Source organism: Anopheles ziemanni, chromosome 3 (genome assembly GCF_943734765.1).
Source record: "Anopheles ziemanni chromosome 3, idAnoZiCoDA_A2_x.2, whole genome shotgun sequence".
NCBI classification, from domain to species: Eukaryota; Metazoa; Arthropoda; class Insecta; order Diptera; family Culicidae; genus Anopheles; species Anopheles ziemanni.
Genome location: NC_080706.1, coordinates 75814121 through 75832422, shown reverse-complemented (window position 1 = coordinate 75832422; position 18302 = coordinate 75814121). Strand labels below are relative to the sequence as shown.

The following is an 18302-nucleotide window of genomic DNA, read 5'->3' as shown; positions in this document are numbered from 1 at the left end:
CGCCGCTCGTTTATATACCCTCGCGCCGACTGCTAGGGCCGGGGTCGGCGGCATCGGCGGAGTGAGCCATAGCGGCCGGTATGTGTGAGAAAGAGCGCAACCTATAGGGCGAACGGGAAGGAGCGCAACGGCAACACACACATGCGGCCTGCACGTCCCCTTCACCAAAATCCCCTACCTCCGCACGGACGAACCCTACGACGTCGCCGAGCGAGGGTCTTTGCTTCGATCCGTGGGAAACTCGCTCGAACCGACGTTCCCACACGCTGAACACCACCTGCAAATGTGTTGCTGATGCTGCTGGCCGCCGCTGCTGCTGCTTGTGTATATATGATCGCAACCATCTGTCGCTTTTATGTTTCGGGGTCCCTCTCATTCTACGCTCATTCGTTCGCACGGGTCGGCCGTTCGTGGGTTTCTTCCTCCGTGAGACGGGGGGGGAAAGCGGTCGACCGCGCGGGTCGAATGAATCGCTCGAAGTGTTTCGAGTGAGTTTGTCGATGACGACGATAGCGGGAAGCGGGAGGGAGGGAGGACGGAGAGCAAACCCCAGACATGAATGTATGCATGCGTGTTTGCGCTGCAGTCTCCATGGTGACGCCGCGGGACGAGATGGCGAAGAAATGAGCTGAGACGGAGCATCGAACTGCGTGAGCTAGAGTGAGCGAGCGAGGGCGAGTTCCATCCTCGCGCTGCGATTGCGAACGATGAGGCCTCACAGTGAGTGAGAACGGTTGCCTGGCGAGGTTGTTGTTTTCTTTCTTCGTCGCGGCTTCCTTCTTCGTGCCCTCCGCACGCTGCTAAATCGCCAGCGCATGCTTTCTTCACTTAACTTCTTTATTATGGAGAAAAATATCAGTTGCCCGAGATAGTTGAGGCCCGACCGCTCACTCTCTCTCGCTCACTCGAGCGTGTTTTAAACGTGCGCACGGGCCCAACTCACGACCGTTTCACTCTTCGCGCGCACCGAAGGAAGTAGCATCGGAAGGGGCATTTTACGCGGATCGGAAAGGCAACCCTTGCGTCAGCAACGGGCGGGTGTGGAGTGGAAAGCGGAGAAACCGTACAACGCCGTGTACGAGTGTGTTTTCGGTTCTTCGGGACCGTGGGAGCGGACCGTATTTTTCATATCAATGTGCCTTTTTTTTGTGCCTTCCTCCTCCTGCGGTGTGTGCTTTCTTTCCCCCTCCCCATGCCCCTTCCGCTCAAGGTGCCGTTTTTTTTGTTCTTTCGTTTTAGTTCCTTTCTTGCCGGCTCGAGGAGCAGTGGAAGCCACAGAAGAGAAGAGTGGAGTGAAGAAAAAAATCGTAACGGAACGATCGCCGTCTGGGAAAGCTGGCGGCTGGAGATGGCGGGGATTATTGTTGTGCGCCGCGCGAGCGCACACACACACGTTCCGCGGCACAGGCCAAAAATGCGCGCGCGTTAAAACTTTTCCCCCATCCCTCCGTGGTCCCCGTGTGCCGGCCCCAATTCTTCTTCGTCCGCCCCGGCGCCATTTTTGGAGCTTCAGAATACTTTATCCGGGTACGGGATGTTCCCCTCCCCTCCCCTCGTTTCCCCCTTGCGCACCGGCTCATTGCCGGGGTTTTTAAGTAAGATGATCATTGCGCGACCGGCCCTGCCGTCCCGTCCCGTCCCGTCTCCTCCGCCCCGCTCCGTCCGATGGGCGATGATAATGCAGAGCGAAAACGGTGGGAACCGATTTTAACCCCCGTGCGCTCATCACGCTCGTGTTTGACACGAGCTTCCCGGGTTCGATGTTGATGTTGGATCTGTGTGTTGTTTTTTTTTCCCCTACTCGTTGTTGTGGTTCTTTCTTTTGCCTTCTGCTTTCTGGTTCCTTCACGCGCCTCGCTTTTACTTCTACGGCGTTTGGGCTTCTCGCGCTTCCCGGGCGGATTTGGCGGATGCTTATCCATGAGCGCGCATCTTTCGCTGGACACACGTTGGACTCGGAATTGATTTTTTCGGAAACGGTCGCGTTTGGCTCGTGTTTTGGCGTTTTGGGGAGGGGGGCTTGGGGCCGGTACCGAAAATGGCCACCGCTGACACGGTGGGAGTTGCTGGGCGGTCAATGTCGTTTTCAATAGCCTTTGGAAATCCCACTTGGGTTTGTTTGCATTGTGGCACGTGTTACTTTTGGAACTGATTTTACATTGAAAATTCATGAGTTACACAACAATAAAGTTTGGAATTTCACAACTTACAACGTAATAAGGAACTGTAATTATTTATCTTTGGTTCGTTATTATTTTTACCATTTGCAGCTCAGCGTCGGAAATGGTTTAAAACAACATTATCTTAAGTTCTAAAATATTCTACAGAGACTCTAGGCTAGATTGCTAATGTATCCCTCCCTAAACAAAACGAACAATCGAACGGCAACTTTTAGCTTTACGCCTCCACCAATCCGTACGGAGGAATGGCGGTACGTGTACTACAATGGCGGCAAGAATTAGTGCGATGGCCGCACCTTGCCTAATGAGATGGGGGCGTTACACTTAAAGCTGCCGCAGTTACTCAAGTCGCTCTAAAATCGAATGAAATGTTTTTTGGAAATATTATCGAGAAACATAAGAAATTGAAGGCATGTTTGCAGAAATTCTTAGAAAGAAACAAATGAACGTGCTTTTTTTAAATCACATTTAAGGTTATGAAAAAATCGAAAACTTGACATAAATAAAGCATTCAAAATTTAATTGTTCCGCTTCAACATCTTATGAGTTGTAGAACTCATGCTTTATTTACCTCAATAATTGTCAAAACAATCTATTTTCATAATAAATTCATTTCCTTTGAATCATAAACAGCTCTTCAATGTCAATTTCTGGTTTACACTCCTGATGAAATAACTTTTTAAGCTGCATAGATAAGATCTGATATTTGTTTCCTCAACAATTGGCATATAGCTATAGAAAATAGTTTGAACTTCATTACCTGAAACAATCATGATTCCAATAATTTCAAAAAACTATCACGTGAACGATATAGTTGATACCAAAAACAATAAAATTAAAATAGAAAAAAAGGATATTAAAGCGTAAGATAAAACTACAAAAAATGTCAATGCATTGGTTATGTTTTTCCACCTTATGACTGAAGTTTCCGATGGTTAAACCGTTCTCTAAAAACGATCCAACATTCCTGGTGGTAACATTGATTGGTGAATCAATCGAATGCCTTCGACGCGAGACATCCGATAGCCTTTTCGGTTTGATGTACAGAAAAATATTGCGTTTAAATGTTTATTGCCCCCAAGAGTCAACTGTCAAAAACCACGCGCACGCGGTGCTCGATTCCCCGAATGTAAACGAGACGAAACGGTGCGCTGTCCCGGCCGGCATCTCCTCCGGGTTCCACGCCACTTCGCCACGCCGGAAACGATCACACACGCCAAAGGTCACCAATAAGGTTCCCGTCGAATTAGGTCTCGTCGATGTCTCTCCCATCGTCCAGCCGAGGGTAAGCGATCACGAGCGTGTTCAGCATGCCGTGGGACGCGGCACACGAGTTTTTCCTACCGTCCTCGGTGCCGTTCCTTCCCTTCTCCACCCGGACTTAATTTCCCATGCGGCACGGGAACCGCACGAGCCGCGCACGCAGCGCCGTGAGGCCGCACGAATTGGTGCCACCGGTGCCGTTGGAGGAGTTTCACGGTTGATAATTCTATTCATTCGTGTTGTCCTTTTTTTATTATTGGGAGGGTGGTGTTGGGAGGAGGGTGGTTTGACTTTCTGTCACCCCGGTGAGGTATTTTTTTAACTTACGGTTAAAATATGCCACTCCCGCCAAACTAACCCGTAAATCGGTCGTTAAAATCAAACCGGCTTCGGGTAACCGTTCGATGGTTTGAATCTTGCTGTTCTTTTGTGTTTGCGTTGGCTGCTTTTCGAACTGGCCTGTTTGGACTGTTTGCGCACGTGTCCAGATGCTTGATTGGGCGTAATGTGGAAGCGGAAACACATGATTGGACAGTTCCTTTTTTTTGCTACATTAGCGGTTTTCAATCAGACATTCCTGATGTTGAACATCGTGTTCTGGAATGTACAATGCTTCTGTGTAAATGTTTGTGCAGCTGCCAGCACGCCGTTCGCGAATTGATGGATCATCGTTTGGATCCATTCTTATTCTTACGTAAAAGATGTTTATCGTCATACGTTGTGCAAATAATTCTCATGTTTTGATTACATGACGTGAATGGAAACAGCTTCTTTATCTACCATGGTGTATAAAATATGTCAACTCATGATTTAAAAATAAGAATATTCGTATATTTTAAATCACCTAAACTCCTTGGTTTCCTATGAATTTCCCAAAACTTCCCGGGAACATCTTCAACGAAACGTAACTCGTCATTTTGTGAGGAATCATTTCGGAAGGGTGAATAAATGCTGAGGAATGTGCATCACATTAGGGTGACTCTATGTACTGAAGGAAAGCAGCTTAAGAATGCGCAGCTATTCTACATTTCAGGCTTAAGAGGGTCCGACCCTAGCCCGACCCTGTACATATCGCGGCAAGAAAAGACCTTCCCCTAGTTTACCATTATCTTAACCAATTTTTTTTTTGCCCGCACACGCTTCCCCTAGGGGCTGGCGGCGCCCTAAGACAAGGGTTGTGTGCGCCGAAATGTCCGTTACTTCCGGAGGAAGTATGCCGGCGCGCCACCGGGTTGCGCAATCTTCCTGCTTTGTGCGAAACGCCGTTAAAGTCAAGCGTGTGGAAAGCGCGTGTAGCGTCTGTGCGCTGTTTAGATGCGCAAAAGAGGGGACCACTTTCCTCAGCGGGTCGTGGGGTGAGACACGAGCAAAGGGTCGTGCAGGGAAGTGTGCCCACGGTGAGCCATCAGCAACCGGCATAACGGACGCAACCGGGAATGTATATCACGGTAAGGACCTTCGGTTTTTCGAGCGAAGGGGGAAAAATGCATAAACTGAGAACCAAGGATAAATTTTAAGAAACGGAACGCTTCTTCGTTGCACCAAAGAGCGAAAAATAAAAATTGAAGAAAAAAAGGAAAAATAGTTTGAAAGAAAACGTGCTTACTTCCCCGAACCTCTTCTAATTGGAATATAGCAACAAACTACCAAACTATGAAACAAAAACATCCGAGTGAAATGAACAAAGTCTCTTCAGCAAGGAGCCATTTATTTCGAGAAAACACTTTGAAAGATAAAAATTAAACGAACCAACGAGACACGAAACAACAATTTAAATATTTGCATCCCCCTTCGCGATGCCCCCACCCCAAAAGCCACCCAAAAACATGGCGCCAACACGCGCGAACGCGCGTGCGAATCGCTTCTCGACTGTGTTGGTCCGATTTACTTGACCCTTTCTCCATCTCCATCGCGCTCCCTCTCTCTCTCTCCATTCAGTGCGTGTGTTTGCCGGTTACTTTCTTTCATCCGTCCCCAAACCGCGAAGCGACCGCGTGCTCGGTGACCGTTGGCCGTGAGAAGACACAGAAGCAGCCTCGCAACAGCAATTCATCAATGAAAATGTTCGTCTCTGATGGCAGAAGGAGGAGAGAGGGGTGGCTCTGGGTGGCGCAGCGGCAGCAGCGCGTGTTTATTATGATTCACGATCGCATGCTACTTTAAACTCCTTCCTCTATCTCTCTCTCCCTACTTCTCCATCTCTCTGTGGCCAGATTCGCTTCTCGTTCGTGCCCGCGGTCATTGAAGTATTTTATTTATCTCTCTGCCGAGCCCCAACCGAAAGGAAACCATTTGGGGATGAGGAAGGAAATGGTGGGGAACGCGCGGTCAATTTTGCAGCGAGCGATAAAAAAACACACACACGCACACACGTACACACACGTGCGGTTAAATGGTGCGCGGAACGTGTTCGTACATGCGCCAGCGCGTCCCCAAACCGCATCGAAAGGGGAGGTTGGGGAGGAAAAAAGTGATCTCGATAAAAAGCGCCCGAGAAAGATGTGGGGGGGGGGGGGGGGGGGAGGGGAGAGAAAAAAAACAAGCACACACACCCAACATTACAAACAACGCGCACACCCTGCGCGCCATCCACGCACCGTTTATCGCCCCAGCAACACTCCGACCAACCGACAGTGTGCACCGTGGGACCGTGGGACGATACGGTCGCCCAGGCAGCATCAACAGCGATGACGCTTCCCTGGAGGCAGAAAATGTCACGCGACGCGTAAAAATGTTGTAAACCCCGCGCATTTGGCGCGCATTTGCCGCGCATTGTGACAGTGAAATGCGCGGGTCTGAGCTGCCCTCGTGAGTGATTTTTGCGCATGTGTTAGTGCGTTCTGTGCATGTATGGGTCAGTAATGGCTGCCCCTTTAGTACCCCATATAGTGATGGTCATCATGCAAAAGTGAACCCCAATAGTTCCGCATAATAAATGTCACGATGTAATAAATATTTATTGATATATGTAAATATCAACGTATGTTGATCCATAAACAATTGTTTTTAAATTGATTAAATTTCTATAAATCACAACACTTTCAAACACTTTAAACCATTTATGATCGAGCTGTCTGGGTCCGGCCTTTGTTTTGGAAGCTGCTTGTCCGATGTGACTCCAAACTCCCCACGAACGATATACTGCTGCTGCTGAAATAAGATGAAAAACGATCAAATAATGTTCATAAAAGTCATTAATCAATAAATACTTATCTTATTATTCCGATCCGATTGCCATCAATGCTTTTTTGTAATGCAAGCAGCAGCAGTTCAATACGAACCTGGGTAGAGCTTCGGAGTTACATCCGAGCAGCTTCCACCAAAACAAACTCCTCACGAACGATGTACTATCGCTGAAAAAGAATGAAAATCGATCAAAGAATGCTCGTATAAACCATAAATCAATAAATACTTATCCTATTATGATTCCCATCGATGGGACCGATAGAAATATCAGATCCAAGCGGCAGCAGTAGCCTGCGAAAGGGAAGCACAGCGATGTCAACACTGGACTGCACTGATATTTCCCACCCATCTTTTCACCTTAAAAACGCTGAAACATGCAACTAACACAACATAAAATTAATAATCACTCGTTAAAATTTGCTCGGTGCAGCAAAATCAAGCAAAAAAACACCCGCATTATTTTCACAACACTCCATGCACTTCACGCGTTCCCGGCAGCCATCACTAAAATGAAGTCTGACAGCTGAAGCTGTCAACACTGAACTGCAGTATGCCAATGCGGATCGGTGAAAGTAAATACGGTCAAAATCGATACTTTCGAAATGTAAAAAATACACATGTTTTTAAAGTATTTTCATATAGTTAACATTTTATTAAGCGTGATAATTGGATTTAGAGTTTAATTTGCCATAATCGAGAGGACATCAACCAATCAACTCCAATAAATCGAACGATCACCCGGACTAGGTAAGCAGTATAAATAATGAAAGTACTTTCACGTGAAGTTAAAATGTAATAAGTAAATAGTTGTGTTTTTGTAGAAATGGATTGTAATAATAATAAGCTGCGTGATGAGGCCTCCAGTAACCCAAAGCCTGGGGATGAACGAAAGAGGTATGTTAAAAACTACAACCGAAAATAAATTGTTGATTATTGTTTTGTTTTCATTTTTAGCACGACGATTCCGTGTCCGGGCCACTGCACTGCGTTGCATAATGTGGCGTTAGCAAATTCCAAAGGAATTTATACAACTCAGAGGATGGTGCGTATGATTTATGCGAAGGTTGACGATTTGGTGGTTGCGCAGGCTTCACCAGGACCTTCAACCTCCAGATCGTTAGCCTTCAACTTCGAATGCATTTCGAGCGGGGAAATGTTGGAAGCCTGCAACGCCAAACTGTTCGATGAAGATTATTTCTCGGCAGTCTTGGCTTGGTTGGCTTCCAAGATTGATCCGCGCGAGGTACGTTCGGAGTACCGCATGAATTATGCGTACCATCTTTTGGTTGACCCACAGTTTGCAACGCAGTGTTCGTGGTCCGGATACACTGCAAAAGGTGCAAAAGGTAAAGTGCCCTTTTGCATATACGGAAACATTGTAAAATTACTGCAAGTTGTTGGAGGCGAGGGCACGCATGAGGCTGCGGTAAAGGCACTAATTACGAAAAAGTTGAGGAACGCAAAGAACCACTTGCTTAAAGGGAATAAGGGCATAAAAACGCCATACGTTAAAGGCTCCAAGCGTTCATCCGAAAAACTAGAGTAAAAAAAGCATTCAAACAATGAAAAACAAATTATTGTAAAGTAGTTAGGAGTTAGAAAGTTAAGTTAGTTATTATAATCATGATAAAATAATACACATTGTTATGTAAATAGTTAGATGGAATTATAAAAGTTAGCGAACTTGACTTATTAAGTATAAAGTATATTTAATTCATTTTAATCATTCGAAATTAAAATAGTTCTCTTTTAGTTTTAATGGTAAGTAAATGTTGATGATGCCCTCCACATACCCATGCATAGCTCTGAGCCGAACGATTGAAATCAAATTTATACGAGCGGGTGTTAGAAAATGCATCTAATACCTCGCTAACGCGCGCGATGCTCAGGGCTATTCACTTCCGTTACTAAAATTAATTTAACATCATCATCAAAACAAATCATCATCAACATTTATTTATGAAACTTAATACCTCCACCATATAGTTCGAAACATTCCTCCAAAATCCAAGAGTTAGTTTACTTACAGGTTATTATTAGTAAGTAAATGTTGATGATGCCCTCCACAAACCCATGCATAGCTCTGAGCCGAACGATTGAAATCAAATTTATACGAGCGGGTGTTAGAAAATACATCTAATACCACGCTAACGCGCGCGATGCTCAGGGCTATTCACTTCCGTTTTTTTTTAATTAAATTCAACATCATCATCAACATTTACGTATTATACTTAATACCTTCACCATATATGTACATGCTATTAGTTTAAAACATTCCACCAAAGTATCCCAAATCCAAGAGTTAGTTTGTTTACAGATTTAATTCAAATTTTATTAATTGCAACCTTAATTCCGCCACCACAAGATATATATTTTAAAGAAAAAAATGTTAGTATTGTTAGTGGATGTTTGCCCTATTAAAAAAATCCTATACACTCCTAGATCCCTCCTATCATGAAGACGCAGCGGCCGCCAGAGACTTGAAATCAGCACGGTCATCATTATACCCATAAACTATTTTAGTTTTAAATTCAATAGCACTACACTACTATATACATTTACTAATTTATTTTTTATAATAAATACTACTATATACATTTATCCTAATATGTACATCTATCTACAATGGATGGGATTTCAGCCAGTTTTGCATGGTCACCCGCAGGGCCCTTATCCACAGTGACTTGATCATAATGAATTTCTAATTCCAAACGATCAAACAAATCACTGTGGGGGCATCAAAGCGGCAAAAGCAGTCGTCCCACGTCTCGGGTAGCGAATAACCAGTACGAAGGTGGTAGTTGCAATTACAAATTCATGAAAAGGGTTAGTAAAATTTGTTAGTCAGGCATAAAAGTATGTAGTAAAGGAATGAAAGCAAAGAATTCAGAAGGTGATAGAGTAGGGTTGACAGGATAGCGGGAAAGAGAGCGAGCAGGTAAGGGAATATAAACTAATTTACAAAGTATAGATGAAAGGGGTACTACCACCCGCCGAGACGGAGTGTTTTTATGAACTTGAAAAAGTTTCATACAGGAGGACGATAACTGGATAGGTCCAGCCTCGTCCTCCGTATTGATTTCATACATCTCCGTCTGAGCAGTGTACTGGTTTCCAAGCAAAAAGACGCGCGTATTATTTTTTTTCGCTTCCAAAAACTTAACTATGCCATTGGATCTGGTCAAAAACCATTGATCTTTCTCATTTGGCAAAAGGACGAAATCGGCTGTTACGTGCACCCCAGCACCCTTCGGCTTCAAGATAGGAAACTTTGGTTTCTGGCAAGCGGCAGTATGAATTGATGCATATAGATGCGTTCGTACTGCCACTTGCTCCAAACATCTCGCTCCCGATTTCACACAGCGTTTGAGGTGTTGTAAATGGTTCTCAAAGCAATACGCTGAAAAATTATCAAGCGGTCCATGTACCACAACGTCTCCATGCACGTGATGGAGATTGTGGACATTGCTTGTCAAATGGGATCGACTATAGTGGGTCTTAAACTCCTTAACAAATTTTGTAAGGAGTCTTCCCGCTAATGGCCAATAGCGTTTATGTGCCGATGATGAAAATATCGTCACAGCGCTAAAGTAGAGCAAGTAGTGATTATATGCATCCAAATACATAAAATCTCTGTAGACCACAACACTGATATAATGAAGAAAGGACCTATACTCGGTTCCTTTCCAAAGCGGGACATGATCGAGGGACCGAAATGGTCGGTTCACCTCAGAAGGAAGCAGTGTATTCGAAATGTACGAAGACACGCCGTCCTTCTGTTGGGAGGACCACCGACCAAAACGCTCAAAGGTGTTGTTAAGCAACCCTTTGAGAATTTTGCGGCTAACTCCCAGATCAATCAGATGGAGACGGTCACTAACTGGAAAATTGACTATCATATCTACATTTTTCAAGTCTTCAAGAGGTGTCCGTATTCCCTTATGGTGGTCCTTGTCTTCTCTAGCCCGAAAGCCAGCGTCCGTACGCAATTCGGCATGCACGGAGTCAAAGATAACTTTATTTTCCGGTTTGATGTGTACTCCTAGGATGGTACACTTTGTGCAACCATGCTTGGCGGAAAATCCCATCACTGATTTTATGTATGACCGTGCTGGAGAATCGGCGATAAATGCACTTATGGACAAATGTACTTCTTTATCGCCGAATTTCAAGCCTCTTTCCATAAGAATGTTCATTTCCTGAACAAACGGCCGCAAAAACTGTTCGACACTCTCCGGTTTTGTTTGCCCGCAGAAAATAGCTACGGGCATAACCGGAGCGTCTGGCAATTCTTCCACTTTTATAAGAACTGGCCAAAATTGAGTAGCCGAGCTCTTAAAAAGTGGAAGCCCGTCGACTGACACTTGGATGGTAAAATGTGATACTTGCGGGATGATATCTCTAAAATAGTTTCTTAGAACCGTCTCCACCCCTTGATACCACAAGTTTCCACCAACAATCGGTGCTAACTGCTTTCCGACGTTGGTGGGAGTTTGGAGGAATGTTCGTGAGTCGCGTGGAAATTTCAATTTAAGAAATTTCCAGCACATCACCAGGAGCAGGCTAGCTAGTTCACGGGACAAGCAAGAAATAGTTAAAAAATGTCTTAACGCTTCCTCGAAACTAGCAAAGTTATTGAGGAAGTGATATTTTTTGTCCCAGTAAACATCGCTTGCATCTTCATGATTGCTATCTACTCTAACTTGGTTGTTATTTTCCCTATCACTATTTCCTTCGCTAGCTCCTACATTATCTTCCTGAACTATTCTATTACCACCACCGTTTAAACTACCACCATTACCACCATTACCAGTACTTACACTTTGTACAATATTTACAGCGTCCGTTACCATCTGGTGCGAGTTCGAATCATCCTCATCATCTAAAATAAAAATAAATAAAGGAAATTAGAAATCGTTTTTGTTGAATGATAGTAAAAAAGTTCAATTTTGGCCATAGGTATGGAAAAAAAATGGAACGATTTCTACAGCATGCACAGTTAACCTGAGGAAACCTGCTCGATAGAAACCTTCGAAACGGTTTTAAACTGGAAACGGAATTTGTCATTAGCAACGCCAAAGAGTTTGATGACCTAATGAGTCTCGAAACATTATATGTTAGCTTAGTTCGCTCTACGCTTGAATTCAATTGTGTAATTTGGTTCCCGCACTTTGACTATTCGCACGATGGAATTGAAATCATCCGGAAAAAGATCACGAGGATGGCAATACGATGGCGACCTTGGCGAAATTCATACCCTTCGTATAACTCGCGTTGCCTGCTTCTTGGACTGCAAATACTCAAAAAACGACTGATAGCACAGGCAATGTTTGTGGGTAATCTGATTCTGGGTGAGATTGATGCCTCAAACCTACTAGAAGTATTTAACTTTAACGCACCTTGTAGACGGCTTCGTAATACGGATTTTCTATGATTTACCTCTAACAGTACGCGTTATGGTCAGTTTGCTCAAATGACCGTTATGAGTAATACTTGTAATAGAGATTACTTCGCTTTCAATTTCTTTGATAACGCTAATACTTTTGAGCGTCGCCTAACAATGGACCCGAAATTTTATAAGTTTGATCACGTGCGTCTACACTAGTTTTAGTTTTAGTTGTAGTTTTAGATAATCATTGGGACTTTGTTCGGTCCGTTGAGTGTTACATTATAATAAACAAAAACCGAGGTTTCGATAATCCTCTCACAGTTCGATGCAAGTTCAATCTTCTAACTGTACTGAAGCTCTAATTTACTGAATCTACCACAACTTTACTGGATTAATCTAGTAGATTAAAAATTTTAAATTTCAAAGTTAAGTAAGTTAAATTTAAAATTTTAAAGCAAATGTTTACATCATCATGGGCCCCTGTAACCGCGCTTATTTACCTAGTTTCTTTTAAAATTTTTCACTAGTGTTTTCCTATGCTAGGTCACTTCACTGGCACTATAAAAAATTTACTTACCAAGTGGCCATCGGAACGTTGATACTCCCGGAGGTAGGCGAAGCTGCTCTGTAAATTTTCCGGATTCCCATTCGACGTCTATTTCCTCGTTAACCTCCTTCAGTAATTCGTCGGCTCGCTTCTCCACAGCACGTTTGCGGCTTCTGTCCATTATTACTTCCGTAAAATCTACAAAAAACAAGGCTCAGAAAAAACAGATTAGTATCCGATCGAAAACAAACTTGTTTTGAAAGCAAAGCCGTACTCACGTGCTTCCCGCCAAAACAGTCAGTCAACACAGGCACTTACACATTTGCGATGAAGAGACTCGTGTATATACACGAGTAGACACACCGCGGCCGGTGCAAATAAATTCTAAGTCCGAAAGTCTAGGGCAGAGACGGTCGGAGACGGTCGGAGACGGGTGAGACGTATACGTGACACAAAATTATGAGTTACTTGAGTACCCCTCTGCCACCTGGGTTCGGTTCACTCTGCGCGCCGTCATCCGAAACCGATTGTCGATCCGTGGGAATCGGCGGCAGGTGCGCACAGACGACGGAGCCGTGCAATATACGCTGGCCCGGCAGTGTGATTTTCGACTCCCTGCCGGACCCTATGCCGGCTCTCGTTCCGGCAGCCGGCGGTAGTGAAGGGGGAGAAGCACAGCACAACAGCACAAAAAAAACGAGAAAAACAACACACGCCTAAAGAGCCCAAGATCTCGACCACATGTTGTGTGTTTCACGGTACGCTCTCACGGTCCCCGATGCAGACCCCGACTGGGAGTGCGACTGAGAGGTCACAAAAGGAACGAGACCGAGCACAAACAGAGCAGAAGGCAGTAGCCAGCGTACAAGACCAAAGGGAAGAGAAAAAAACACACACATCAGGCTGCTGGGCTGGGTGAAACGAAGTGTGGAGTGAACCGGGAGGATGGGATCGTTTGAAAGCGTGCGAAGGGCTCGCGGGAACGTGCGGTGGTGGTACGTGGCGTATGTGTTTTTATTATCGCCAGGAGATCGCTTTTAATTGGTTGCCCGTTGATAGGGGGTCGTTTTTTCTCCCTTGTTCCCTTCCCTCGCCGACGAACGTCGCGTACTACCGGAGGCAACTTTACCCGGCTTTGGAGCGTTCCTCCGTTGGGAACGAAGGAAGGAGAGGCTGTGTGAGACACAGTATCAAAACAAAGCAGGCCGTTTGAACGTCATTAGAGTCAACGGTGGTGGTATCGCGCGTGCGATCCGTTGCTGCTTGGGCTCGCGCCGCTGTCGAATATATCCCAGCAGTCAATCCATCAATGCCGTGGTAACGGTAGCGACTACTGCGATACTACCACTACTAACTACTCGCATTCATTGCGTCGCCAGTAAGTCATTCATTCACACGCGGTATCGATTGCCGGTAGGGAAATGATGTAACTCAGCAAACCGGGCGCCGTGTCCGCTGATGGCGGTGATTAGCGGCTGGAAAATTAGATCGAATCACTTGAGCGCGGTGTGGTAGGTTAGTTGTTCTTGCCTCCGTTTTTTTTTTGTATTCCTTCGCCCTCGTGCGATTGTATGCTTTTTTCCCCTCCTTGCTTTACGCTTTTCGCTCTGATGAACTTAACGCACTAAACGGTCGTAATTGGCGGGTAACAGGAGATTAAATTTATTCGCGATCAAGTAAAAACACAAACTGCGCTAATTGCTTGTATTGGAACTTTATCGGGAGTAATTATTTTAATGGAATAACATTATAGGTTTGAAGATGTGGATTTTTTAGGGCTTCTGTTTTTGCCATTCGATAGACTCGGACACATATGTTGCACAGGGTTTGCGCAATAACTTATGTAGTTGGCGACATTTGACAGACGTCACTAATTGATTACTTACACACAAGCTTCAAGTCTAGATTTCTGAAGTCGGATCGGGTCTCTTTTAATTACATTGTAACTTAGTTTAAAAAAAAAGGATTTCAAAACATAAAATATTTTTATACATTCTGGTTGCCCATAGGATATTTAATCGAATTAGATGTTGTTGTTAAATACTGTTTGAGTAAGTATTTAAATGTTTAGCTTTTTTATCTATTTTTCAATGATTTTATATACGTCTTATGATACTTTTTCTACTTATTAGTATCGCTTATGCTCACAAAAATATATTCTACATTGAATTAGTCCATCATTTCCAAATTTATTAAAATCTTTATCTTATCCAAAGAAACTTGAAAAGAATTAGAAAACCAATTTCTAGACAACAAACATCAATGAGCCGGCTTTGTCAAATTATCACTAAACGTTGGAGTATAATGTAACGCATTTTCTTCGCATCCTTCCTTCTGCACCCTCCCGACAACGCCACCGAAAATCGATTCGAGCCGAAAAACAATCTGCTCCTTGTTCGCCGGAATCTGACAAGTGCATTATGCACGCATGAACGTCAGTAATAGATGGGACTGATTGCATTACAAACGACCGACACGGCAGAACGGGTCCTTTCCTATCGGTTCCGGGAAGGACCTCGCTGGGCAAACAAGCGCTTGAAGGCCCGAAACACCCGAGTGGACCTCTGCTGCGAGTCGCTTTCCAACAAGTTAAGGCCGTCATAAGCATCCCCGAGGATTGTGTTTCACGCGAAAGAAGTTACACGCACAAAAATGCCGCCAAACGAGGCCCAAACATTCCCGGCGGTTGGAAAGGATACGAGGCAACTGAGGACTCGAACTTTGTGTGTGTATGCTTGCCGAAAGGAAATAAGGATAGGCAGGGAGGGAAAAACGGGCGGAGATGAAGGATAATTTAAGGCATCCTTCGGACCCGGACACCCAGAAGAATTCCAGGAATAAACAACATTTTCTTGTTGGCATCAGGAAGACATAAAATCTTATAAGACTGATTCAGATTTTCCAATTCTGGTAAGACACTGGTCTTATAGGAAAAAGAACGCATTAATTGGATGCTGTGGTTTTTTTTATTATTGTAAGTAAATGGTTATCAATAACCAATCAATAATTAATCAAAATATTAATTAATCTGATTATCGCTATAAATGAAACGCACCTGTTCGTTCGTCACCTTCATCCCGTTGAAGTCTTTCAATTATCCCAACACAGAAAAATGAAAGACTTCAACGAGGCGTTTGTGATGACACCTTCGAGCATTGTTTACAGTAAACAACCTGTAGAACTCATTTCTTCGCCCTAAATGACGACAAATTGTGGCGTGGCAACCTGTTGCGTGAGTTAGAGCAGGTTGTTGTTTACATTCCCTTGCTTGAAAGCAACCCGATTTCCCCAAATTCCCATATTTCTTTCTCAAAGTTCCCAAAATTCCCCAAACATTGAAAAGACAGTGAGTGTTTTTGTTTTGTAGCGGTTGTGTTTTTATAATATCATCTATCAGATTTTGCTTACAGATACAAAATTGGAAGACACGTTGATTGATCACAATTGGAAGACAAACGTTTTCTTTTAAGCCTACTATCACAATAGAAGCCGAAAAAAAGGCCAAACTGGGAGTGGAGAGTTGGGATCCCACGGGGTAGGATCGCAACCTCGGCCCCAGACACTTTTCCCTGCACTCCTATCTAACCGGTGTCCTAACCCTATTAAAGCTGAACCATCGTTGTCCTTACGTACTGCTAAGCCTAGGCACGTTGAGTGTTGGAAGAGATCATGGATTTGTTGTGGCTCCAAAACTGCGCGCGAGCTGCTGCGTTGCGGAGCGGGGCTTGCTCGGGGGCTGAAGGCTTAGGCCTGAGCCCAACGGTCGGCGTAGGCTTGCTGGGCGTGCTGCTCCTCGCTGTAGCAGTGCGCCGGCTGGATCAGGTCTTCGTCGACCTCGCGGACCGGCATCGCCGTCCAGAAGAAGGTGCCGGCCTCGGTGCGGGCGAAGTGCACCGGCACGTACAGCTCCTCCGGCTGGACGGGCTGAAGCTGGAGCTGCTGGTCCTCGTACACGAAGATGGCGGCGTTCTGGGCGCGGCAGTCCTCCAGCTCGGCGATCAGCTGAGCCTCCAGGCGCTCGTTGGCCGAGTTGTCGTAGTCGCAGTCGTACTCGTCGATGTAGCTGATGACGGACTTGCGCTGATCGCGGGCCAGACGCTTCTGGGCGGCGGTCGACTGCTTGCCGGAGAGCTCCTTCTTGCTCTTCAGCAGCGTGACCAGCGGCTTCAGGATCTTCTTCAGCTTGTAGACGGCCGACGACTTGGCGAGCTTCTCGTTGTTGTACAGGTTCTCGTTGATGCTGTTGTTGCTGCTGGCGGCCATGTTGGCGGCAAAGTTGCTGTTGTTGTTCACGGCGTACGAATGCATTTTCGCTGTTTGTTTACTTCGCGTTATCACAAAACGTCAAAACTGGCGCTCACTTGGCTGTGTCACTTGGGTGTGTTTGCAACGGGGAGTTCAATACTCGTACTTTCTTCACTTGCTTTCGCTGATAAAAAAAAACAAAGCGTGTGCTTTTTCTCTATCTCTTTGAAATGCGATGTTCGCTGTTAAGCTGATCGAATGCGTTTGATGTAGAATTTCGGGCCAACCGGGCCTTATATAGCTGCCCGAACTTCCGAACTCACCCCCGCCACCTGCACCGCCCTCGTCCACCCCTACTGGGGTCCGTTCAGGGATATACAGTGCGTGCATGCGTTATCTTGCATCCCTGTTTGCTCGTCGTGAACAGGCTTGCATAAGGCGATAAGGAAACATGTAGGGGAGTGAGCGAGAACGAACGAACTATAAACAACCACCACCAACACCACCACCACCAACACAGTGTAGTGCTGCAGGCGCGCCCGAGAAAACGGACGAATCAGGACACAGCGTTCGGGGCAGGTGTTCCGTTTTTCCATGGGAACCGAACCCGGCCGAACGACGGAACCAAAGCGGACGGCGTAAAAACCCCGGGCAAAAAAACACCAAATCCCATCCCGAGTCAGGGAAGGATAGTGCAGGTTGTGGGTTGAGGTAGGGAAAATCCGGGGGTGATGGAAAAGGACACCACTGGGAGAGCAGAGACAGGACCTACGGGCGTAGGCTGTAATTCAATAAGAAGCGCTCGATGAAGCGGCAGGTTGGGTTTGTGGAGGAGGGTGAATGAGGGCTTTGGAAAGGACCAACGCGGAACGCTGGACGCGAACTGTTTTTCGTGAAATCGTGGGAACTCAAATCTTTTACAGTTTCCCACAGAATTTTTACACAGCAGCAGCCAACCTCGGCTAAAAAGCGACAGATGGCTAGCGAGGGTGATTATATTTTAGGTTATGTGTTGTTTTTCCTCCATTCCTTCTTTCACTCACTCGGACTCGTTTTCTTCGGAGGATGATGTTTTTTCCTATCTGTGTTCCGTATTTGGTTGCTCTCGGAGGGCAACCCAAGGAACCAGGCTGTTGGGATTCATCTTTCGTTCGATTTTTTTCCTTCCCTTGTTTTGTTGATCCCCTTTTGTCGTCGGTGGTGAGATTGGACCGTTTTTCGTGAGATGATGGGCTGGAAGATGACGTCCACAAGGACCAACACCAGGATTCGGGATCAAACAGCACACAGAGCCTTAGGTTGGCCTTTAGCCAGAGCCTGGGAAAATGTTTTCGGGAAAAGATGTCGAGCTTGCAAGAAATCGAGATCGATCGCGATCGGGAAGCACAGGAACACGTGCACTTTGGGTTTCGCTTTTGGTACCGCTTTCCTCTTCGCCTCCTTTTGTAAGTGTCTTTCTCCCGCACCACCTCTCCTCCCTGACAACCGGTGG

At 45.4% G+C, this 18302-nt stretch overlaps 1 protein-coding gene and 1 pseudogene across 1 annotated transcript; both read right to left on the bottom strand.

The window, feature by feature from the left end:
- Window positions 1-10358: 10358 nt before the first annotated feature.
- LOC131285487 (uncharacterized) lies at window positions 10359-12746 on the bottom strand (annotated as a pseudogene).
- A 3563-nt stretch (window positions 12747-16309) lies between these two features.
- On the bottom strand, window positions 16310-16873 carry LOC131288286 (enhancer of split malpha protein-like). The gene has a single exon (XM_058317405.1). It carries the CDS (start codon window positions 16871-16873, stop codon window positions 16310-16312), a length of 564 nt encoding a protein of 187 aa, XP_058173388.1.
- Between the last annotated feature and the right edge of the window lie 1429 nt (window positions 16874-18302).

Bases quoted from the DNA above. Each gene is read 5' to 3' on its own strand.
- LOC131288286 (XM_058317405.1), bottom strand. From the start codon at position 16,873: ATGCATTCGTACGCCGTGAACAACAACAGCAACTTTGCCGCCAACATG.